General features: G+C 38.5%; 1 protein-coding gene across 1 annotated transcript in view; it reads right to left on the bottom strand.

Moving 5' to 3' along the window:
• Positions 1–2,540: 2,540 nt before the first annotated feature.
• ELP2 (elongator acetyltransferase complex subunit 2) overlaps positions 2,541–26,195 on the bottom strand; it is a 39,238-nt gene continuing 15,583 nt past the window's right edge. Inside the window, exons 9-22 of the mRNA XM_082046832.1 lie at positions 25,360–25,455; positions 23,372–23,472; positions 21,339–21,470; positions 20,668–20,817; positions 17,941–18,129; positions 15,261–15,330; positions 13,005–13,100; positions 12,819–12,876; positions 9,413–9,485; positions 8,790–8,976; positions 5,449–5,570; positions 4,802–4,944; positions 3,899–4,012; positions 2,541–2,844 (exon numbers count right to left, since the gene is read on the bottom strand). Of these exons, the coding sequence (XP_081902958.1) occupies positions 2,688–2,844; positions 3,899–4,012; positions 4,802–4,944; positions 5,449–5,570; positions 8,790–8,976; positions 9,413–9,485; positions 12,819–12,876; positions 13,005–13,100; positions 15,261–15,330; positions 17,941–18,129; positions 20,668–20,817; positions 21,339–21,470; positions 23,372–23,472; positions 25,360–25,455 (1,688 nt within the window). The 3' untranslated portion in view covers positions 2,541–2,687. The remainder of the gene's footprint in view (positions 2,845–3,898; positions 4,013–4,801; positions 4,945–5,448; positions 5,571–8,789; positions 8,977–9,412; positions 9,486–12,818; positions 12,877–13,004; positions 13,101–15,260; positions 15,331–17,940; positions 18,130–20,667; positions 20,818–21,338; positions 21,471–23,371; positions 23,473–25,359; positions 25,456–26,195) is intronic.

Below are 26,195 nucleotides of genomic sequence, written 5' to 3'. Positions count from 1 at the left end.
TTGAACTATCTTCTATAAAGTGGGTGGTACAAGAAACTTGTGAAGTATAGAGGTTAAGTCCATCTTCCAAAATACTCTTGAGCACAACTAGAGATTTCACTTAAGGGAGGCCATGAAAAATCATCACATTTTTAGAAAAACGTAATAGGTAGGAATAGAAAGAGGCATGGCACTTCACACAGGAGAACAGCACCAGGGAAAAAAGATGTATAAATAAAATGGACACATACAGCAGTTAGACATCTTGGTAGGTAAACAGGACTATGGTCAGGTCAGTCAGGTAAATATGACTGAAGCCATAGTTTTTATTTTGTTTTAAGGTATGAAATAGTACATGAACATATGCACTATAATTAATTAAACTGAGTCTCTCTGAGTAACTATATACAAAAAAAAAAAAGCACATGGAAGAAAATAAAAACAATAGCCATTCAGCGGGCATAAAAAACAGTAGATTCTTTCAATTAAAGAAACAGTTTTTGGGGAAAAAACAGAAAAAAGGAAATATAGCAAGAAGGCACTTGACTCCAGCAGTATTTATCAAACCAATAAAACAAGAATAATGAAATAGAAAGAATATAGTAAGTGTCTGGCAAATGCTTGCTTTTCTCCATTTTTTTTAAAAAGAAACAAAACAAAAAAAGGAAAAAATCATCTTAAATAGTACTACTTTGTTGTTTAAAGAACTCTGTTCTTCATTAGGTACCCAATGCTACCCCCAAAATGATTGCTATAATTACACTCAGTTTTTCCTTGGTATCACGCTTATATTGATCCAAATAATTTTCTGATACTAGTTAAGACAATTTGACTTGTTACCCTGATGCTGATTTACCTGCTGGTTTGAAAAAAACTTTAGTGGATTTATTGAGGAGATAAAGGCGTATGTAAAAGTCACGCCCACTAAATGCATAGTAAAGTGATATGTGAACAAAGATAACATCATACATAATACATTAGTCATGTGTTGAGGTGTCTCTTGACAACCTCTAACTTAATCGAAAATAAAGTGTCTATTACAAACATTTAGACTTGGGAGATCAACAGACTAATCTGATGTATTCAAAGGTGGAACAATGAGGTATATTCTTCAATGCGATTGAGTCACAAAAATCCCAGGAGTAATGGAATGGATTACTAAACCATGTAATAGCTGACGCTTGTTTAATGACAGTATGTCACAAAACAAAACAGAGGGACAACATGACATTTCACTTTTGCCTATAGGCAAGAGTGGCTGCATGGCAAGACATACTAGTATTGGAAAGTGTTCTCCAATATTATCAAATTGTAGGTAAGATACCAAATTACAGTTGTGACAGAGAATAAAGTTCCACTTTTGACAACTATTGATGCCTTATGAATGACAAGTTATGTCTTGCTTTTGCCAGGATACAGTCAATGGCTGTTTAAAAATTCCTGGACGAGTAAAAAATACGCTAAACAAATGCTTAACACACACGTAAGTAAAGTACAAGTAAAATGTAGCAAAGCGTCTTTATTAAGAAGCTGGGGTTTAGACCCCTACCACGTTTTGAAGAATGTTGGGGTTTTTTTAATGCTGAAAAACAGAACTGAAAATAAAAAGCTAAAATATAAAAACCTTTAAAACCTCATCTATAATTATTTTGAAAATAATTTGGCTCATTCTCTAGCTCAAGATGGAACACAGTAAAAAGTTAAGCACAATTCCAGTTATTTCTGTGCTACCAGTTTGGGTAGCTATTGGTTCTGGAACAAAAATAATTTTGATCCCAAAGTTTAACTGATTTCCAATTAGATTTTGGAATTGGAGACAGACCCTATCAACCTATTTAAATTACAAGAGTCAGACAAATCAGCTAACTGGTTCAACTTGTCACCAGAATAGATAAAGAGCACTCACAAGTCAGGAAGAGTCCAAAGGCAGATTCAGGAACAACTGGCACCTTTCAGGTCCCACCTACTGATATTTGTGAGCTCTTCCAGTCCAAACTAGAGGACATCCCTCAAAGCCGAGTGAGAGGTGACTCTTCTATAGCACTCTGCTCAGAGATGGCTCACGGGGGAGACCCCACAAGATTTAAGCGGTCTGTGAGTTGGGCATTAAGCCCCACACGACCAAGAAACACGAGCCCAGCATTCTGAACAGCAGAAGAATGAGGAATACTCCTTCTTACGTAAGTTGGTCTAAGACTTGGATCAGGGCTGTAACACACGTTCAGAAGGTGATCAGAGAAAGCTGTATATTTAACTCGGACCTCTGGTTAACTGCACATGCTTAGACACCCAGTGTCAGCACTGGCAGGTCAGCTCCAGTTTAACAGGAATAGGGAGCTCAAAACAATTCAGTACTCCATTTGTAACCCCAAGCACGGAAGAACCCAAGTACCAGCAGCTTCCCACCTACCTTTGGAGTCACAGTGAACAAAGACACCTCATTAGCCTTCTCCCACACCCTGCTCCACCTCCCATCCCTCTAGGATATTCACCAACCAAAACGTGTAAGTACTTCATATTCCTGGAACTGCAGAATTAGGAAAATACTTGACATTTCAAACTAGCACAAAAGTTGCTTTAATAAGTTCCATGTAAAATGTTTCGCTTTACACAGCAGAAAACAGAAAATCCAACAATCAAAATGACTAAAGGCAGAAACAAAATGTTGTGAATCTGTTTTGTGCAGATTCAAAGGCCTGCTGCCTTTGCTAAAGAGCAAATCTGTTGACATTGAATATCTTAACACAGTGATCAGCTCCACAACTTGCGAGCTGCAACCACTCACTGCTGTTCTGATCATTATGTCCGGCTCTGCCTGCATGGTGTCTCCAACATAAACGTTTCACAGCAAGAGCGTGACTTCGGCTGCAACAACAAAAAAAATCCATACATAACTGCAAAATGTCAAACACAGCTGGGCATGTGAGTGTAAACATCAACATTTATATAATTAGTACTCTTCTTTTAACACTGTCAACTGAGGAAAAACTGACTTGTGACAACCAGCAGGTATTAAGTTCTTAAAATAAGTAGGGCCATTAACACTAATGACATTTTAGCCTCTCACTCATCAATAATTTAAACAGCTATTGATTTCAAGTTTTACCCCATTAAGCTGCAAGTCTAGCATCTCAGTTACTGAGATATGACAGATTTCTGGCTTTTAGCCTGCGATTTCCTGTTATCTAGTGCCTCTTTCCAATCCACTTCAAGCACACACGGGCCAAAGTCACCATCAGCTTTCATTTCTGGTACTACAAATGCCAGTATGTGAAAGAAGAATCTAGTAGAGTGCTCCAAGTGAAATAGTCAGTGTCTCTCTACAGAGAGTTTCGCCAGCTGTCACTGCAGCAGCAGCACCACATATTGCTTGTCATTCCTTTGGTTTCTGCTAGAAACTGCCCTTGAAAACTTGCTGTCACCTACTCCAAGAGGTTTTGCTGATGTATATCAGCAGTGATTCTTTTCCCCCCTCTTCAGTGTTTTCTATCATCTTATTTTATGACTAAAGGCAATAAAGGTTGGAGGCTTTTTTGTTTGTTTGGCTGTTTTTCGTTAGGCAGGCACATCAAATACTTCTCAAAGCATTTGCATAGCATGAAGTATTTGGGGGTTTAATGCCCCTCCCTCTCAGTTTCTGGCAGGGTTTTTTTTATTGGTTTTTGTTGTTGGTTTTTGTTCATGTGTGTGTGGTGGTGGTGGTTTTTTAATAAATCTAAATAAGCAATATTTTTATTTCCAGGTTTTGCTTAAAGACATCTTCAGACTTTCAGGGACCACCCTGTCCCTAAAAGGATAACAATTTCTGATATACAAATAAACTAGTTTTGCATCATTTTCTACTATACAAACAGAACTCACGCACTATTAGTCTCAAGAATAACACTTGCTTGCTCCCAACTTATTTCAAAAGGCATACCTGTCACCCATCTCAACACAAAGGGTCCAATCCGCTAGTGCTGGTTCTTGCCCACTCTGCTTCCATGTGTACAAGATGATCTTCCCACTCTCTAAGCCTACTGCAACAATATATCTATCAAGAGAATAACTGCATTAGTTTCTGAAGAGATTACAGTAGGCAGCTCAGTGAAGCTGGCTCTAATGCAAGCTAGAAAGAACTTGCACTCAAACACTGAGTTGCACCTTGCCCTTTGAATCAATATGTACTTTTCCATGACAAACAAAAAAACAAGATCACAATTTAAATCAAAGCTTCTTCAATAAAAAAGGTGCAAAGGAGAAACCTGTAAGACGTATTTGTTTAGGAAAAATATAAGAAGGTTATTGCAACATCAGATCAGGCAATATGAGGGGAGATTCAGGCTAGACATGAGGAAGAAATTTTTTGCAATGAGGGTGGTGAAACACTGGCCCAGGTTGCCCAAAGAGGTGGTAGATGCCCCTTCCCTGGAGACATGCAAGGCCAGGCTGGACGGGGCTCTGAGCAACCTGATCTAGTTGAAGACGTCCCTGATCACTGCAGGGTGGTTGGACCAGATGGTCTTTAAAGGACCATTCCAACCCAAATCATTCTATGACTCTTTTTTATGACAATATTATTGGAAGAACTAATGCATTTCAGGTGTGTTCATGCCCCCCTCTCCCCTTTATTTTTTCTTGTTACAGTGTTTGCAGAAGTCACCACACACCTGAGAAGAAGGCTAGGAAAGGAAAAAAGGTAGAGTTCGTTCATTCATTCAAAGAATGGTCAAAATATTTGACAGGTAGATTTTAGAAGCTCTTTATCCACAGAAAACTGACTAAAGGGGAAAAATCCTAACTTCTAATTAAACACAAAATAGCATTAGAGAAACAGCAGTACCTTCCATCAGGAGTAAGCACATGGCTGATACTGACAGCAGTAACAGAATCCCCAGCATCCAGTACTGTTGAACAAGGCTTGACGGAATCCAACATATTCCCTTCAGTAGTCACAGATAAGTCACACTGGCCCCAGATAATGACCTGTAAGAAAGAGAATCATCCAGGAATTTTCACTTTAATCTTTGTATTTGCATGCATTTACAGAAACGTAAGGAATAACTTAGTTAAAATACTTACATTACAGGGCACTGAACAAAGTGTAACACCCAAAAAATAGTAAAAAAAAGTCTATCTACAGACATTCAACTTTTTAGAGAGTCTGTCTGATTGCATTAAAGATACTGACAAATAAAATAGACTCTGTTATGACAGATAAACTTGGAGACCCATAAGAGTTATGTGACATATGCCTGTCTTACGGTATGAAAAATGAAGGGAGGAAGTTCCACTGTCAGACTACAGTCTTGCACACACATATTCAAGCATTTTATTTCCCATATTAAAGATCACTGATTTGTGTGGTAATACACACAATGAGCTTTCTCTGTATTTATAGAATATGGGCCCATTAGAACACAGCACTTGCTAATCTAAAATACATTTAAAATAATTCTCGGCTTTTAAAATTCCTTTTATATTAATTACCTTTTTGTCTCGACTGCCAGTAACAAAATACTTGCTGTCTGGTGTCCAATCACAAGACCAAATGATTCGACTGTGAACAGCTGTATTTTTGTCTGTGTATGCACAGCAACTGAAGACTGATCCTGGAATAAAACATATAGAGGAAAACCCTTGCTTCAACTACTTCACATATTAGAAGTAACTGTTACTCTTACTTATCTATGTAACAACTGCAGGAATACTTGGACATGATTACGCTCACCTTTAAAGCAATTTGGAATACTTAGCACCAGATAAATATTTTTTTCCAACAGTAATCACAACGATAATTAGCACCTGTTCAAAACCATATCAGTCACCCTTATAGCACTACAACAGTAGTAATAGTTTGATCTTTCGCACATCTATCTGCTTCAGAAGAACTTAAGTTCAAGTATAAGACCTTCAGGTTCTTTCTGTACAAGTTTTTCATACGAACACTGACTTCAAAATTTTTAGCATATTGCAATATTTATCATGTGTACACATATCCCCAAAAATACCATTCCTATTTACCCGTAAAGCCCCAAGAGCTCAAATCATAATGATCTAATTCTAAAGGTTCCCGAAGAGACGGGCTGCCATTTCAAGATGCAAACCATCAGGCAATAAATCTGATCAGCAGATCAGCGAACAGGAATGGTTTTCCTAAGTAGAAAAGCTGCCAGTTTGGAGCATAGACTTTAAATAATCACTTCTTGGGATGCCAATACCAGCAGTTTTGCTTTACACTGATAATGATGTTCTTTGTAGACAAAAAAGTTGTTGATGAACAGATGAAAAGAGGATTTCCTCTGCATCCTATGAGAACTCACACTCCTTAGCCTGAAACATTGTGTAACTACTGTGGACAAGATGCCAAGCCTTAGAATAGAAGCCTGAATAGAACAGAAATCTCAAGCCAGAATACAACCGGACACTGTCTGAAGAGGCCAAAACTCGCTGCCAATCTCCAGGAAAACTCTGTAAAGCCCAGTAGTGTTTATGTGCTATTAAGCCAACAGTACAATAATAATTGTTTTCAGCACAAGCATCTGTTCTAGGAATGAGACCCCAGATGAAGCCAGGTCAATGGAGGAGTTTGCTTCAGTCGATGACAACTGGGTTAGGGAGCAATTAAATAGTCTGGACATCCATAAATCCATGGGTCCAGATGGGATGCATCCGCGGGTGCTGAGGGAGCTGGCTGAAGTCATTGCTAGACCGCACTCCACCATCTTTGCCAAGTCTTGGGAAACGGGAGAGGTACCCGAGGATTGGAGGAAAGCAAGTGTCACTCCAGTCTTCAAAAAGGGCAAGAAGAAGGACCCGGGTAATTACAGACCGGTCAGCCCCACCCTGGGAAAGTAATGGAACAGCTTATGCTTGGTGCCATCTCAAGGCATATCAAGGATGAGAGGGTTATTAGGGGCAGTCAGCATGGCTTTACCTAGGGTACCTTGACCAACCTCATAGCCTTTTATGAGAATGTAACAAGGTGGATGGATGATGGCAGAGCGGTGGATGTGGTCTACCTTGACTTCAGTAAAGCCTTTGACACAGTCTCCCACAGCATCCTCACAGCTAAGTTGAGGAGGTGTGGTCTAGACAATAGAGCAGTGAGGTGGGTTGCAAACTGGCTTAAGGAGAGAAGCCAGAGAGTGGTAGTCAATGGTGCGGAGTCTAGTTGGAGGCCAGTATCTAGTGGAGTGCCTCAGGGGTCAGTACTGGGGCCAGTATTATTCAATATATTCATTAACGATTTGGACGAGGGAATTGAGTGTACTATCAGCACGTTTGCTGATGACACTAAGCTGGGAGGAGTGGCTGACACGCCAGAAGGCTGTGCTGCCATCCAGCGGGACCTGGACAGGCTGGAGAGTTGGGCGGGGAATAACCTGATGAAATTTAACAAGAGAAAGCGTGGAGTCCTGCATCTGGGCAGGAACAACCCCAGGTTCCAGTATAGGTTGGGAAATTACATATTAGAGAGCAGTGTTAGGGATAGGGACCTGGGGGTCCTGGTGGACAACAGGATGACCATGAGCCAGCACTGTGCCCTTGTGGCCAGGAAGGCCAATGGCATCCTGGGGCGTATTACAAGGGGGGTGGTTAGGAGATCGAGAGAGGTTCTCCTTCCCCTCTACTCTGCCCTGGTGAGACCCCATCTAGAATATTGTGTCCAGTTCTGGGCCCCTCAGTTCAAGAAGGACAGGGAACTGCTGGAGAGGGTCCAGCACAGGGCAACAAAGATGATTAAGGGAGTGGAGCACCTCCCTTATGAAGAAAGGCTGAGGGAGCTGGGTCTCTTTAGTTTGGAGGAGACTGAGGGGTGACCTTATTAATGTTTATAAATATCTAAAGGGTGAGTGTCACGAGGATGGAGCCAGGCTCTTCTCAGTGACAACCAATGATAGGACAAGGGGTAATGGGATCAAGCTGGAACACAAGAGGTTCCACTTAAATTTGAGAAAAAACTTCTTCTCAGTAAGGGTGACAGAGCACTGGAACAGGCTGCCCAGGAAGGTTGTGGATTCTCCTTCCCTGGAGACATTCAAAACCCGCCTGGACATGTTCCTGTGTGACCTCACCTAGGCGTTCCTGCTCCAGCAGGGGGATTGGACTAGATGATCTTCTGAGATCCCTTCCAATCCCAAACATATTGTGATACTGTGAATCCATTAGTGTTCAATAGCAATCTCCTCATGATTTTGCAAGGCTCAAAGTATTAATGAGAAAGTCAACTGAACCTTCACTATCAGCTCTTTTTCCAGACAGATCCAGTCCTAGCCAAATTAATGAATTGCGCAGGATTATCGGAAAGCCACACCAAAGATAGAGATTAATCCTCTCAAGAGTCTCAAAGTGTCATGCCCTGCAAACAGGGCCAAGGCAGCTCTATGCAGGACATGGGTGTAGCGATGAACCTTCCAGCCTTGCCTGCACAGAACACCGAGAAGAAGATTTTCCTTCACTCAACACCAGTTTGATGTTCAGGCACTACACTGCAGCATGTATACTTGATTTCAGTAAATCTGAAACATAAAAATCACAAGTAGAAGGCAGCAAGAAGAATAGCAGACTTCATTACACCCATAAATTAAACAGCATTTAAGGCCTGATTATATTATTCTCTATATTTTAATTCCCTTTCTAGCTTTCCTATACACTATTAATTGCACTTCTTATAGCCACAGGAGTTTACAACACTATTAATTCTTTAAAGTTGTAAGGAAAATGTCCATTAAAATATTTTACCAATTCTCTTCCAAATATTTTGAAGCCAAAAATAATGAACAAACCATGATGTCTTCAAATGTATATATCGACTTCACGTATCTTACCTGAATCTGATGAGTCTTGTTTCCTCCACAGTGACCAATTCCTGTCTCTAGAAACCGCTAATAAAAATTTGTCATTAGGAGAAAATGCCAGTTGAGTAACCGTCAGATTGTGCAATGACAAACTCTGCAGTTTCTTCCAGGAGCTAGTGCTCCACAAAATAATTGCTGCATGCTCTTTTTTGGAAGCCTATATCAACAGAAAAAAATATCAGTGAGAATTAACTAAAGCAAATATAAAAGTCACACGTTTCAAAATCCTAAGATGTTAGGAGGCTTGCTCTAAGGTTTGCAATTAAGTTAGATTCAGCTTTCCTCTGGGAAGTTTCACGATTGTTTCACTACTTTCTACTAATGTTGACAATATATCAGTAAGAAACTGTTTTATACCTGTATTTGTTAGAATTTATCTTACTAATATCTTCAAATGAATCATATCTAATTTACAAATAATAGCTTATCTGCATTCACTCTCACCTTTGCAAAACAACTGTCACCTATACAAAATCATTTCACATTTAAGTGAAAGAACAGAATTCAGCCCAAACTGAATTCTGACTCCTGCTCTGTCAGCCCTAGAAATCTGGTGGCACCTTTCACTAGATGGTGCTAGAATCTTTTCTTACCTTACATGCTGAGGCAACTACGGTGTTCGAATTATTGCACGCAACACAAAAAATTTCATATCCATGTCCATACCTGAAATAAATGTGAAAAATACTTAACACATCACAGTCATTTTTGCAGTATATGTCAAGGTTTTGATGTTAATTTAAATCCTTTTGCAAGAATGAAAGGCGCCTGCCAGGAACTTCTCACTATTGTTTCAGTATTACGTCCCAAATAATTCCTAATGTTTAGCATTTAATTTAAATACTTGTATAATTTCTTTTACACTTAGGAATGATCTACAGCACAATCTCTCCAGCCCATGCCATAGTTCTAAAGCATCAGCTCTGCATGAACTACACTAATGATTAACAAAGAGACTAAAGCAGCACTTAATGTGCTTTTATTTGCTTGTAAAGCAATTTTAACAGTACCAACAAAAATCAGAAGCCACATATTTGAAGATCACCAAAGAAATACACCACAAACACTCAGTCTAAGGATGTCTGTTCTGTGATATACTGAAAGATCCTGAACTAGAGGACAAGAATCCCTTTGGAAAAGGAAAACAACACTGAAAAAAAAAAAACCCAAATACACACAAACTTCTAGCTTTCTCCAGAAATACATTTCTAATCAGTCTTTGCACAAGTTCTGCTGGAATTCAAGCTCACATACCCAGACTGGGATTTAACTAATAAGCAGAAATGCCACCAGACTAACGCAAATTAGAATCAGCCACAAACCAGACTGGAAGTAAAATTGGAGATGCAGTCTACACACAGTAGACAAATATTAGCTAAATAACTAGTTGCGGGGAGTGGGGGGGATTCCTTTGATTCCGAGCTCTGAAGAGATGTGCGTTTAATAAACTCCTTTGCTCAGCAAGTGTTGCAAATAAGGGAGGAACTGGGGAAAGGTGTTTTTAAATGTGGTTTTATTTCTCGTTATTCTACTCTGATTTGACTGATAATAAATTGAACTAACTTCCCCAAGTTGAGGCTGTTTTGCCCATGATGGTAATTGGTGAGTGATCTCTCCCTGTCCTCATCTCGACCCATGAGCCTTTTGTCATATTCTCTCTGCCCTGTCCAGCTGAGGAGGGGAGTGACAGAGCAGCTTTATTGGGCACCTGGCGCCCAGCCAGGGTCAACCCACCACATAACCACAAGCAATTTCGCCTTAGCAATGTGCAACCCATAGCAATTTTTTATCCACAGGCAAACTGACTGGACTCTCAAAGTGTCCAGACAAATGATTACAGTAATTTTCTAGTGTCAAAAAGAATTTCTCAAGACTTCCAAGTGTATTACATGAAATGCACATACATATAAACACAAATATATATGTCAAGACTCAGGTTTTAATCTCAGCCTGCTGCTTATAAACTCTCTATGGTAATTTTCCAAAAGGATAAAGATTAGCATACTCTTGCAGGATTTATCATATTTTTATTTTAAAGTTATTAGATCAGGGTAAAAATTCAGCAAGTTCTTCATAATAAAACCTACTCAAGGCAAACAGTTTTCAAAACCCAACACTAATCCTTCAAAATTTGGTGTCGAGTCTGAGCTAGGAATACACAAATGTCAATGACAAACAAGCTATTTTTAGCAAGTCAGTTCCTCACACCATTTTTCTGCTGCTATGGCAACTTTAAATCTACATTATGCAATTTCATGTTTTTTCTTTCAAGATCATCCTGAGCAAAAAAATGAAAGTCTGTGTATGAATGCCTTACATCTTGTTGCTCTTGCATAAAAGACCCCCTATCATTAGCAGTGTCTCTAAAACCAGGAAAATTGCTCAGATAAGCCACCTGCAGACCATTATAAAATGCAGTTATTTTAATGAATGCAGGATATAAGAGTAGATAGGCAGTGCTTCCATAGCAGAATATCAAAAGTTAATGTCTCACTAGACTTTGAGAAATGTCAAAGGCAAATGAAGGAAAATTTTGGTCTTGGTTCCTTTTCACTACTTAAGGATCCCTCATTAAACTACTTATGTGAGCGGGTGCATTAGTGGCCATAGCAAACACAGGAAAGGCAGTTAATGTAACAGTTAGAAATTACTAAGCCTGCAGATATGGTCTAATACCCCCCAGCTTCCCTCTTAGAAGCACAAACACAGTAAAAGAGCTTAAAAGCACACAAAGATTAACTGCCTAGTTGAAGGTGAAGATGAGCTCCCACATAATCTCCCACTCGGCCAAATGAAAGCATCCTGCAAACTATCTTTCCTTAAGTCTTTTTATTTCCCACCCCCCCACATAAAGTCACAGAACTGGCAATGCATAATGGCAGCTGTAATCATCAGCAAAGGCTCAACATTCTTCTTGTTCCTGCCTCAGACCACTCCTTCAGGAGATTCAGATAAATAAACCCAAAAAAAGCTTGAGACTATCAATTTCTTGGTGCTACACTTTGAAGATTGATACTAAAACTTTGAAAATTGTGAAAGTAAAGCCTAATGTTACTGGGATCCTTAGAGAACAAATAAGGTGACAACCTTAACTTGCAAGTTGTTGTGAATCTCAGAAAAGAGGGTACAAAACACAGCTGAAGAATTCTAAAACCCTGCAATCTCCAAACAATTATTGTCATAACCATGTGACCCTATTATCTTTGCAATCCACAACCCACTTTGTCAGCATTCAATACCCAAACTCGGTTTGGAACCATCTTAGTCAACATTCTTCACCTTGCTCTACCACTAGACACATCCTATTTTGGCTGCTGCTTCCACTTATTGCATCTTACAACTCTGTGAAGATTTAGGGGAAAGCTCCTTCTTTGATGCCTCAGCCTTTACTTCCAGACCAGAAAGAAAAACTTGATCTGCAAGTCTGTGGCATGGACTGGAAAGAGGCAGAAAACTCCTTATGCAGAGAGAGCTTCAGCACTGGTGAGGTTTTAAGCAGATGTGCTGAGCAAACAGACATAAACAAAAGCTGCAGCATGGAAAGAGAAGCCCATCACATTACACAGCACAGAGAAGACCATGAAAATGTGCCAGAGTTCCTTACAGCAAACCAGAAACCTCGCTATTCTCTTGGAACAAAGAGGCAAAAAAACCCAAGGATCGGTGCCCTGAACAGACCTTCAAAAGACAAACATCCAAAGGGACAGTGAGAGTCTGATGATTACAAACTCAAAAGATTAAGAGCTTTCTGCTAAAACACATACATATTTCACTTGTATAGAAACAACTAGCAAAATAATGTTTTGTGACACATCAGTCCTAACTGCCATTTTCTGCATTGTTTCCTAATTTTTATATACACATTATTTATTTGACACTCTACACAAAGTCAAATCAGGTAGTAAAATAGGAAGAGTTACAAGACTAGACTACATCAACATGTGGCAATACCCTCCTGGAAGTTTTGTAAATTAAATAAAAAAGAAAAACAAAACTTACAACTTCTGAATTTCAGGCCACAAGGTATTCTGTAGTAAGTGATCCTCTGGAGGAGGTGCTAAAAGACATTTGTACAACATATTCAAATTTAGTACTAAATAATCTAAAACTCAGCTAAATAATGCTTCAAGTTTATATTCAATGAACCTCTTTCTCTATTTACTACAAGAGAAATTAATCTCATACCTGTAAGGATCAAGGGTTGAAAATAAATCTCAGGATACTGATTTGAAATGGAATTAAATGTTTCTTCATCCTCAGCTGGTTGAACAGCCATATCTCCTATTCAAAGTAAGGACTTAATTAGCTAGAGAGAACATACTTGACAGGAGAGAAAATATGAGCACTTATTATACAAATGTTTTCACAATATATTCCAAAGCTACAATAATATGAATATTAGAATTTAGTTATTCTACTACACATGGGAATTAAGAGAAAAAAAAAATCTAACCTTTGGACTAATTCCATTCTGAGACTGACCTCTCCATCAGCATAGTCTCTTTTAGAGATTTCTAAAGAGTCTTTGATTTATGTGAAAGAATCAGGAGCTGAACTTGTGCCTCCCTGACATTAAACCTTTCCTTTTGTATGTGAAAATGTTTAAGGCAAAAAAGTCAAATACAAATGACGAATCCATAAATTTAATGTAGACCCCTAAATGAAAAGCCACACTTGCAGAAGTGCATCTACAATTTGCAAACTTCAGCAAAACTGCTGAGGGCTCAGTCCTTAGCTTTAGGCAAAAGTACCAGAAGTAACTGAAATGACCCCATTAATTTTAAGTTAAAATTCAACTCTGTCCTTCACTTTTAAGGTATTATTTAAGAAAAAGGTACAGAGTTGGGGAACAGTTGCTCTCAGAATTTAACTTTTTGCCAAATGTACATTTCAAATACAGCAGTTTAAAAAAGCAGATCCAGAAAAAGCAGAACAAAAAGACTGTCTTCTCATTCATCCTGTCTTTTCTCCTCTTGAAAAAGGAATTAGCAACATTTAGCTAACTTGAGACCTCTATCTGACCATTCCTCACCATGAAGCAAAGTAAGAATAGAGGTCTGTGGGGCTTTAACCTAAGCCATCAGTGCTGATGGCATGGGGTGGGCAATGCTGCATGACACCGGAAAATCTGACTGCCTTTCTACTCATAGTGCCACTCCTGGGTGTGCCACATGAAATCAATGAAAATTAGTTATTCTGTGTGTGATGATACTCTAGGAAAAGGAAGTTTCCTTCTCTCTCTCAGCAGAAGGACCCACAAGAAAGCAGAAAAAAGGAGTTTTTTTTCCAAAATATATTCTACTGTTACTTCAAACAACAAATCTACTTTACTTTTCTCTCACAGATGATTAAGGAAAATTTGGCTTTATTGCCACTGAAGACCCTGGAGACAAAGCTTATTAAAATGCCTTTTTTTTTTTTTTTTTTAATTTGCACCTTGTGATAAAGCCTGAAGTAGAGAAAAAACAGGTTTGACCTAATTTGTAGATTGCAGTGTAAGTGCATTTTTACCAGACTTCATTAAACACCAGATTACCAATACCGTGACACTACTCAGTTATTTTTATCTTTCTAGACAGATCCTTGTCCCTCCTTCTCTGTTCCCCCATAATGCAATCCTTACCACCTCTCCAAGAAATTCATCTGATGCTTTACCAGCCTTTATGGACAGAACAGTAGTTACTGTTGGCTTACTAATCCTTCTTTCTTAAATACTTTCACGAAGTATCATTTACCTGGAGAAGGTTTATGTCTATTTTCACTGGAACAAAAAATGTGACTGATCCCTCTCAAAGCAGCATTACTTCTATAAGCCTCTACAAGGGTGCTAAAATTTCAGGAGAGCATGAAAAAGACTCCAGAATGTACCTTCAGAGGTCAAGGTATTTTACAGAGCAACCACAAGCAGCAACAGGTAGTCTTGCTTTAACAACTCTGAACTTAGTTTTTACAGTACACTACTCAATATATAGATTTTTTTTGGCTAAAAGTCACCAGTCTTCTCAGGGACACAGGTAGTGGGCACAGAGAAAGCAGAGGAATAAAGGCAGCTGGAGGAATTTGGATAATATCCTGCCCTGGCTACTCCCAGACCCATCACAGGAGAGCAATGAGCACCAGCATCCACATGAAACTCATCAAGAGCACTCTGCAGAATGAGTGCACTTCCTACAGGCTTGTGAGACAAAGTATGGGAGACAAGGAAAGAGCATTTTGTGTTTGCACAACACAGTAGGCACGCTTAGGAGAGAAACAGGAAAGATTCTCACTAGTTCTTTTTCTTTTAAGCGCGTATTTAGGTACTGCTAAAGAAACAAACAGTTTGGACAATTTTATTTCTAGATTCTAAACTTGAAGTCAAGCTTACATTGGACAGTCCTAACAACAAAAAAAAACGTTTCCACATGAAGCTGCATCACCATTATTTCTCATTAGCCATACCTTCAAAAACAGCTTTATTGGATAATCCCAAAGCTGGCACAGTTGCACCTTCTGGAAGATCAGATGATTGCTGAATTAAAAAAAAAAAAAAAAAACAACAAGAAAGGTTACACACAGATTGCCACGTAGGTTCAGATTTCAAAGGCTACAGTTTAAGGAATCCCTGTGATAAAAAGAGAGTTTTCTAGAGATGAGAAGGGGGGCACTTTGGAAAACTACCAACTCACCCAGAACATACCCTGGACAAAACAAAGACCAGTATTCTGCCAGAGAAAAAACACCTTTTCTAAGGCTGCAGCTCCAGGGTTTTGCTCTAAAGCATGCATCTCCATCACTAATTGCAGGTTTTATTCCGCAATCTTATTTATTCTAGTATATACATGATAATTAATCAACTCAGAGCACTGCAGTTTTTAACACAACAGGACAGGGAAATAGTCTGTTCTGAGGCGAAATAATAAAGCAGCATTTTGGAAACAGGAAAAGAGGGAGGAATGGCTGTGCCCACAACATCAAATGCAGCCCAGCACATAGCACAGACATGTGACTGGAGTACACGGCTGTTTAAAGCAGCACAGAGGAAAGACAAATCAACAGATGGAAAATACTTCCATAAAGGTATGGGAGAAGAATCCAAAATTTAGAAAGGGTAAGTGAACTTGAGGCCCTTTGTGCAGAAATGGAAAAAGATTAGATTTAATAGCTGTAAAACCCCTTCCTTACACTTCATTTAATTTGATGAGAAAATGTAAGAGACGCACACACAAGTCTAAGCATCTAAGCCAAAAATGGTTCTTCATTACAATCAATTGTATCAGAACTAGTGTGGCCAGCAGGACTAGGGAAGGGATCGTCCCCCTCTGCTCAGCACTGGTGAGGCCCCACCTCGAATCCTGTGTTCAGTTTTGGGCCCCTCATCATAAAGAAGAACATTGAGGTACTAGAGAGCGTGCAGAGAAGGGTGACAAAGCTTGTGAGGGGCCTGGAGCACAAGTCTGATGAGGAGCGGCTGAGGGAGCTGGGGCTGTTTAGGCTGGAGAAAAGAAGGCTGAGGGGAGACCTTATAGCTGTCTAAAACTACCTGAAAGGAAGTTGTAGCATGGAGGGGGTTGGGCTCTTCTCCCAAGCAACAAGTGACAGGACAAGTCATAGGCCTCAAGTTGTGCCCGGGGAGGTTTAGATTGGATATTAGGAAAAAATTCTTCATGGCAAGTGTTGGCAGGCATTGGAACAGGCTGCCCAGGGAAGTGTTTGAGTCGCGTGGTGGTGGTTAGTAGATGTGGAGGTGTTTAAAAGATGTGGCACTTAGGGACATGGTTTAGTGGTGGACTTGGCTGTGCTAAGATAAAGGTTGGACTTCATGATCTAAGAAAATCTTTTCCGATCTAAATCATTCTGTGGTTCTATAACCCGAAGTATAAGACAATCCCATGGATTTGAACTGAATATAATTCTATTCAACCCTTTTTGAACACAAAGCTGGCTTTTTTGGTTTTAAGTACTTTTTTGGGGAAGGCATTTGAGTTAGATAAAGAAAATGCTTAGCCACTTCAATTAAAAAAAAAGCATTCAAAAAAACCAATTTCAATAAAGCTATTTAAGAGTAGCTGTATCATTAAAGCTCATAAAGCCTTCCCCTTTAAACAAAGCCTGTGTAAAACACTTTGTGATATCATGGATCAAAAAAAAACCTCAGAGGAAGAGCTGATAAGGATGGTCTACCTAAAAGTAAAATAATGACATCTGCCAGCATTATAAAAGCATAATGTTATTTGCACATCATTAATGGAAATGCTTACGAAGTCTTATGGAATTACAGCGCTAAATAGCTACTTATGTAACTTCTTGCTATCCAGAATGAGTAGATTTTTCTCAGATATTTCAATTGTTAAATGAAATGGAAAAGTTAATCTGTTTCTGAGAAATCGCACAGAAAACACCGCTTTTGAGCCAGAAATACAAAGAGCATGCAAGGCACTGCAGAGAGGCAACTGTCCTGAACGAAGTCTGCTCTACAAAATGCAGAGAAAAACAGAATTAGATCTTAAAGTGAATGGGGAGCAATGGACAGCAACTCTGCCGTCTTAACTTTCCTCAGTGTAGGAAAATATACTTATTGTCAACTAAGAACTGGAATGTAAAGGCCTCACAAGAAAATTTCCAGAGCCAAGAGGATCTAAAGCATGAGCAACTACATATTTATAAATATTTATATGCAATAATTAACAACAGTGCTGAAAGCTTTATTTCCAAGCATACAATTAAAAAAAAACAACACATAACCACACAACAATAATTACATCTAGACAAGACTACTACACCCTCAAATTAAGGAGAAGCACATTCATAGGCTTCATTGTTTGCTTTCTAATCACCAAGTGTGTACATTAGTCTGCTTGATCTGACTTGTTTAGAATTTGCTTATACTCTTTGCAATCTTCAGACATTAGGTCTTGCTTAGTTTCAAGCACAACCTGGTTTTATAAGACAACATGGTGGAAATACGTATGAAACAACATGCATAGTAGTAAACAGAAGAGCAAGGAAAAACAAGGTTAAAGTTTCAGAACTATTACAAGAATTTTCATGGAGTTTAGTGCAATTTGACATTTTCTAAAGCATTAATTTTATTTACATGAAAGAGGACTGTCTGCACTTAGCATTGCTTTAGCACACTTACATGGGAGCACAGCTTCTCCACTGCAATACCAGTGATGTTACTGAAATTTTCTATAAAATTCTTGGGTGCACGAAAAACTCGAAGCACTTTTTCATCTGCTCCTGACACAAACTGAAACCGGCCAATCATTGCCAGACAGCGCATGTCATACCCATGTACTTGAGGCCTTGCAATTTCATGCCAGGTTACCTAAAAGAACAGGCACACAGTTAAAACACAATTCTTAACCAGAGAAGCAGCAAGATTTTGAGTTTCAAAAAAGTACTAACAGTTTCCTTGCAGACTGAAGTAACATAAAGGAAGATTAATCGCAACTTCTACTGACAGTCACAAATTTATATATACCCAAATACATCAGTTAAATCCTATTTTTCCACTGAATGATTCCTGTTATTAGTGTGTCCCTGCACAGGTATGTTTAATACATTTGCTTACCTTTGTTAATAAGGGCACGTGGCACTTACTGTGACTTCTTTATGCTAGACAGAATTTGCTTATGCAAACAGAGGATTGCATGCTACTTACTACTTTCAAAACTGTAGCTCTCAAAGACGTAAGACAGGTAGTGATAATCACCTCGCTTCCTACATCTGTCTTTCACAAAGCACAGCAGCAGCACTGCTGTAAGCAGGCTGCAGGTTCCTACTTCCGCCCTTTCCTGATTTGAGTGAGACCATTTAATAGAAGCTGTGCAAAAACCTGACAAAACCAAAATAGCTTCTTAGAGGAAAAACATCTGGAAAACCCTGCTGGTTTTAGAAGTGTTTTCATTTGACGTATTATTTTTTTCCAGTTTCCTGATATTCATATCCTCACTTCAAGTATTAATCCAAGAAAGCCACAATTAACAGCTGACCAGGAATTAGATAGACAAGTTAGTTTTACAGTCGCACTAAGCAAAGAATATTACAAAAAAAAAAAATTATAAATTGCTTTCTTAAAAATCTTATTTATTCTACATATGAAAGAAGTGATTCTTCAAAAAAATATTTTTCTAGCAACTACACTTTCATGAAAAGATTTTTAGTAAGTGTCATTTGCTGCTACTCCTACATGATACTTCGATTAGAAAAATACAATGTGCACTTTTGAGTTAACAGCTGGCAGAATTAGAATTCATTTTATCAATTAGAATTAATTTAGACTTCTTCAGTATTACAATGCCTGGAAAACTGCAACCAAGGCAGAATTTACATTGTATTAGGCATCACACAAACATAAGGAAAGGCATTATGTTGACTGTAAACTGCATACATCACACTAAAAATTCAATTGAAATTTGAATATCAAAGCTTCCAATAGAACCTGAAGGGGATATTTGAGAGATCCTACAAAACCTCATGTTTTCACAAGAGCTTGCTTATTTTCCAATGAGAAAAAAAAATGCTAATTCTAAAAACAAAGAAAACAAACAAACAAAACCCACTCCACACCCAAACAAACAAGCAAGCAAACAGTGCAGTAAACCCTCCTCACGCTTTACTAGGTGCATCTTTGCATACTTTAGAACACAGCACTTAACACCAATGAAGAAAACTAAGAGCCCAAAAGAGAGGGCCATATAAGTCATGCAATAAGCTCCTTCCACAAAAATCAGGGTGCAAATTTGCATGACAAATTGAAGCTGATTGTTACCCATTATTTCTGATATTTGAACAGAGTACAGAATCAGAATTCAGATTTTAAGCAGTATTTGCATTTAACAGTTCTATTTTTATAGAGAAAAATCTGAATATCAAGCTGTAATGCTAACTTTTCATAGATATCTGAAGTCTATGAAATCATTACGTCTTGTTAAGACAAACATCACATCACCTGTTGTAATTTTACAGATGTTAAACTCAGTATGGTAAAGAAAAGGCATTTGAAGACCTGTGTTCTCTAAGGTACATGAGCAGCAGAACTAAACACCTAAGGTTTTCAGGGTTCAGAAGTCCTGAACACAGGCTTTCAAATGACCCATTTCTATCTCAAGTCCCCACCTCACCACATTGAAAGGATACTAGATCTTTCTCCCACACAGCAACAAGTATCAGCGCCACTTGGATCAACACCTGGTCAAACCAGTCAGGTGGCTGCTCTTTGTCAGAACAGCAAGTACAGTGAGTCAGTTCACACCAAAGTTAGATGCAAAGACTGCCAGCACTCTGCTAAATCAATTAATCCAAAAGTCTCGGGGACAGAGGAACAGCTGTGCAGGTAAATCATACAGCTTCAGACCTAATGAAGAGTGGTGCTTCAGTAGGTCACAGAGAACATGATAGAGACAACCCTTTTGAATGCTGCCAGCTTACATCATGTGCTAATTATGGAAAAACAAAACCCTACAACCAAAGTTAAGTTTCTTTATGATTACCTGCAGCAGCACTTAACCAAGTGTTAAATAAGGGCAATAGATGGTTATTAGAATTAGCCATGTATTCGTCCTTGTGCATTACTGCAGAGCCTGGTTTTAAAACCCTGGGAGAATACTACCTGAAGGTAACCCAGAGGTGAACTCAGGATTAAACAGCAGTCATGCTATGTAATTGCTAAAACTCTACCACTAGTATTTTTAAAGTTAAACCAGCACATACTGAATGACCAAACCAAGTATTTACACAAGCAGTTTCGAACACATCATAGCTTGGGGAAACTTAAGTTTTTAATTCTATTTAGGTGACTAGTTCCAAACTCAAGACAGACAAGCCCTCTCGATCAAGCTCACAAAATTTTTGAAGATTGTACCTCTGTATGTTCTTTTCTTTTCCATGGAGCAAAGAGTCTAGTAGTCTGATCAGAACCAACACTGATGATAAACTCTCCCTCTGGATCCCACTTTACATCCTCTACACTGTTAAAATGTCCTGAAATCACAACTTCTGGAGTCCACTCTTTCTATTAAAAAAAGAAGGTAAAGAAGCCAGAAGTTTTCAACTCACCAATCGACATATTCTAACCAAAACAGAAGTATCAACATCCTCACTAAGAAATTAAAAAAATTTAAAAAAAAAAAAAAAGAAAAAAACACACATTGAAAACAGCAAATTATTAGAATTCAGAGTGGCTAAGAGACAGAAATACTGATTTACCGATCCAGTCTAAAAGAAACTTGTGTGTTATTAGTTCAGCCGCCACTTCTGAACAAAGCACAACCACAAAGGAGTTCAGTCTGTTCCACTGACTTCATGGTTCCCACAGGGAAGCATCAGGTTTTAGAGCCTGGGAGACTGCAACCTCCCTTCTGTGCACAAGTGAGACTCCTACAGAATACTATATTGGGAGAATCTCAGTCATTAATTTTAAATTGTACTGTTACACATTTCTATTAACAACAGAACTTAATTCAAGTGACATAGAAGTCTAATTATTTTAAGCACGAATAATAATTTAAAAAACCCAACACCACAACAACGTACCTTATTAACTGCAGCCTGTTTCCAAAGGTGTAGTGCTCCATGAAAAGCATGAGCAATGATCATTGAACCATCTGGACTAAACTGGCAGTCAGAGAATCCAAGGGTATTGCCACCCACTTCACCTACCCGCACCTGAATTAATGATCAGAAGTGAAATACCCATGAAAATGGCCTTCCATTCATTTAAACTCATCCTAATCTCATGAGATGAAAATTTAGCTATAGGCAAGAGTTCAGATTACACATAAAAATACATTTAAAGGGTATTTTAACTGTGAAGTTAAGCACTAAAATGCCATGGGAATTAAAGCTGCGTGCCACTTTAATAGAGCCTCCCTCACAAACACAGAAGGATGGAATCTTGCTCAATCAAGAAAACACTACATTACATGAGACAAGAGCCTAACCTTTCTGTGTTTCAGTCCAGTCTGTTAGATGTAATGGTCTATTTGTCATCTGTTGCCTTGCTACTGCTCTCTTGCACAAAATGGAAAAAAGGTCCACAGGAACAGTGGTGCCCAGTTACTTTTTTTTTTTTCCTTAATTTCCAAGATTCACTACCATATTTCCACTTTGCTCTTTCTCCACAAATCCCTGCAACTTGCTACACATTCCTTCTGTGGGATATTTTGGCCTCTGTTTTGTGCCACCATTGTGACTGTGCACATATGTAGGCATGAAAACACACATGCCTTACAGTTGCTCTAGTGCTCTTCCAAGTTTTTAATTACATTAAAGGGTTACTAAAGTTACATTTTCAAGTTTTATTCAGGAGATAACATAATTCCTTGCAAGCTGAACTCTTAACAATTTCTCCATTATTATACATCCACTTTTAAGATCATAATGAAATAAATCTACACCTCATTCTAAATGGCAGTGTGGACTGATAAGTCCATCTTATTCCGAAAAATACTACTCATATGGAAGTAACTTTGATACACCAAGCTAGAGGCAGAATTCTAGTCTCACCTCTGAGCAGGGGAATAAATTTGTGAAGACTTCTTGTTCATCATCTCAAAATGGAAGAGAGAAAATGGGATGTTCCCCTTGTGCCCTTCCTTGCTGCAGGCTTCCAGTTCAGGTTTCCCTCCCTCAATGCAAAAAGGATTGTTGCAGTTAAAATGTCTGATCTGAACTGCAAGCTGCACATTTGAGGTCTAACCAAAGCAAACGGAACATAAAAACAAAGAGTAACAACTTGCAACAAGCTTTATTGCACAACCCATTTTTAGAAGCTTGTATATTTTGCCACAGCGAAGCATTACAATTAGTGACAAATTGCATCTCTCTGTGATCACCCCGTTATGATTTAATTTCTATTTCAAGTAGAAGGGCACATGAACTTTTCAATGCATCAGGGTAAAAATTAAATCCACTTGCTGTAATTATCTTTTTTCTCCCAAGAGAGGATTAGAATTTTCCTTGTGATAGGAAAGATCATAAACAATGGTTGGCATAACCCAACGCAAATAATTTCAGCTGAACTACTGCAATTTGGAAAAGCAGGTCAACTGAAAACAAAGACATCTACCAAAGCACTAGATAAATCTGGCTGTACTACTTGTTTATTAAGGATGATCCACATTAGAACAGTATTCAAAATATCACAGTGAAACATGAGTGTCCAGCTCAAATGGAATTAAAACCTAGCAACAAAGCCCATGAAGAAGTTACTGTGAGTAAAAACAGGCTTGTGAATTACCTGTCAGCTTCTCTGTAGTAACTGTTTGGGTGCACATTCCCACAAGGATTAACTACAAATAATTCAGGATGGGAGCACAAACTCCCCTTAGAAACTCCCCAATACGGTAATAAGGAAGCAAACACGCAATAAAAATCATACTGCATCACACGATTTTTGAAAAATACAGTTTTACTTGCAACACAGCATCAGAATGAGTATTTTTGCAAGAAAAAGCTTGTGCCTTTCTTTCCTAGAATTTTCTAGAGTTTTTGTTTCCTCCAGCACCACACAATGGTAGAAACACAACCAGAATACAGTATGTCTCATGAGAAAGACTGACACTTACCTGTTCCAGCCAAACTCCAGATTCCTTATCAGGTTCCCAGATGATCACAGTTTTGTCCATTGATGCAGACAATATCCTCATTGGTTGTTGCATGCTGCCATCTACAGTACAAGGAAAACAATTACAACCTACGAGAACATTTTCTACAACAATTTGGTCATACTGAAATCCAAACACACTAAGAAAATTGTTCAGCAGAGATGTGCAATGCTGTACTTAAATGCCAGACTTAACAGGCTCTGCGTTCTTCCTATACGTTCATTAGGAGGTATTGTATTTTTCACTCATCATGTCTCAAAGTAAATGTAAAACACGTAGACAGGAGCAACCATCTTCTACTGTTTATTCACTCCAAATTGACATTGAAACAAATTTAATTCGGAAGAAAAGCTAGAGCTTCACAGAGAGATTGCATAGCAGTTGGCAGTTCTATTGCTCAAATTAGTTTTTACGGAGAGATTTCCAGTTTAAAACAAAATAATCTGTATGCCAGTATTCACTGTTATTTTTTCCAAATTAAGTGTTAGATTCATTACAGACTTCAACAGACTCTGACATCTAGAAGCAGGAAGGACTGCTCCCCAAAATGCAGCGAAACACTCAAGACAACTCCCCAACATAGCCAGGACTGGGAAGAGGGAACTGGTTCATCACTCAGTTGGGAAACCTCTAGAACTGCTGGGAAACCTTTCCTGAGAACAGAGACATGGGTGGGCACCTCCTGAGGCAGTATCTTATGTCACACCAAACCTTCTACCTTCTGCATTGAGAATGTCTCTCTCAGAGCAGTCTGCCCCTAACAAAGAAGAAAATCTATTTTGGGGAACCCAAAATTGGGCAGGCCCCAGAAAGCGAGCAGCTGCACGTATGCAGAAGCGCAATGTAAGACATCTGGAATACTTCATGGCCTAGCAGGACAGTTTTTCAGATTGCAGTGCAAGACTTGCATGATTATTTTGCCTAAACCTTGCCTTAACAGGCAAAATCTTTTATTAGCATTTAAAAAAAAAAAAAAACAGTGAAAGAACAGATAACTAAGCCAAAATTTCTAAAGCAAGTCCTGTGGCTTTCACTACAGGTTCTTTGACATTTTAATTGTACTCTACTGTTCAAGTTTTGTATATACACTGGAAAAAAAGCTGTGCTTTGTACTGGTGAACTCACATGCCATCAGCAACTCTAAAACATCTCAGGAAAAAAAAAAATCTCAATAGAAATCCTTTGTCAATACAAAAACCCAAGAGCATTCTGATGCTGCAAGCATGTCAAATCAAGAATGTCTTCCCCTTACACTCCAGGCAGACATGCACAAGTAAATCAGTACCACAAACAAGGCTGTCAGAGTTTAGGGATTTAAAAAGGAAGATAAAGACTAGGGCAAGACGCAAAATTAAACTGTAAAGACCATTATTTTTTCAGTGAGAGTCTGCATTAATGCCTTAAAGCTATATGCTAGCTAGAGAAAACTGACACTCAAGGAATCCCTGGCATGTTACACTGATGCATGAATGACTGAAGAGTGATCTTCTGAATGTTGCTATTTGTTCTTTTCTAGTTCAAGAAAAAGAAAGGAGTGCTCTTGAGTTAATACTGATGTTCCAAGGAACAGACATTTCAAATACATGTATCAAGGCAAAATATTAGCACTATTAATTCATACTGATTAAACTGGTTTTTATTCCAGTAACAGCAAATTAATTGCAACAAAGCCAGAACATCTCAGATATGTCATTTCATTCATTAATCAAAACCTGATTAAGAGAAAGCATCATGCAATACACAATGACAGACAGAGCCTGTGCTGTAAGATGTGCTTTTGTGGCACATTCAGCCAAAACATTAATTTACTTACAAAACATGATTTGCAGAATTTAATTACGTTCATAGTCCACAGTGACAAGTGAGCATGCAAACAATTCAAAGACATTTGACTGTACTCTGTGTATACAACACTTAACATAACAGTCAAGTGTTTGGTATCTTCTTACCTTTGGAAAAGGAAGGTTGCCAGTGAACTGCGTACACCCAGTTTTCATGACCAGCCAACACAGACTCCAAAGTAATTGCATATGTTGTAACAGTATCTACCACAAAACAGAGAAAAACACCTTTCTTTCTAAAAGCCAAGACAGATCAGGTCATTTCTGATATCTTCAGTGAAAAAAATCAATGGCTTTCATCTACCAATATCTCAACAGTCTATTGACACTGAACAGCTCCTTGAAAACCTACTTTGCTGCAAACCCTGAGTACCAGATTGACACCAGGAGGTCAGCCTGTTGCCTCAGAGGGCTATCACAGAATTCCTGGAGGACTCTCAAGCAATTTTGAAATAAACTCTCTGACACTGGTTCTACCTGTACTCTTAACTTAAGCGTATTTACATCTACAAATGACTGTAAATACAAAAATTAAGATACTTCAAACAACGAATCAGGATTTGTAGCAAGTAGCGTGAGCACTTTTTATATATATCATACAAATTTCTATATATTACCTTAGTTGCCTAAATTAACCCATAATGGCAGCATTGCAAGCCTGTGAGATTACAGTGCTCAAACAATATGTTAAATAACCAAAAAGTAAGCCCGCAAATACTTAATGGTTCGAGTAATAGTAGCAACTCCTAAGGCATTGAATTCAAAAGAAAACTAAAGCTGTGTTATCAAACTGAAGGAGAACTGCACACCACCTTACCTCCCACAGACAAATCTATCTCCTGACTACATGCTGCATTTGAAGCAAGTGTAACAAGGCATGTTGATATTAAGCTCTCTCACCACTTTACCATTTTTTAATACATCATTAACTTCACGTAGTCACA

The sequence above is a fragment of the Streptopelia decaocto genome, assembly GCF_964273445.1.
Source record: "Streptopelia decaocto genome assembly, chromosome: 2".
Taxonomy (NCBI): Eukaryota; Metazoa; Chordata; class Aves; order Columbiformes; family Columbidae; genus Streptopelia; species Streptopelia decaocto.
This window is presented reverse-complemented; position numbering and strand designations above follow the sequence as displayed.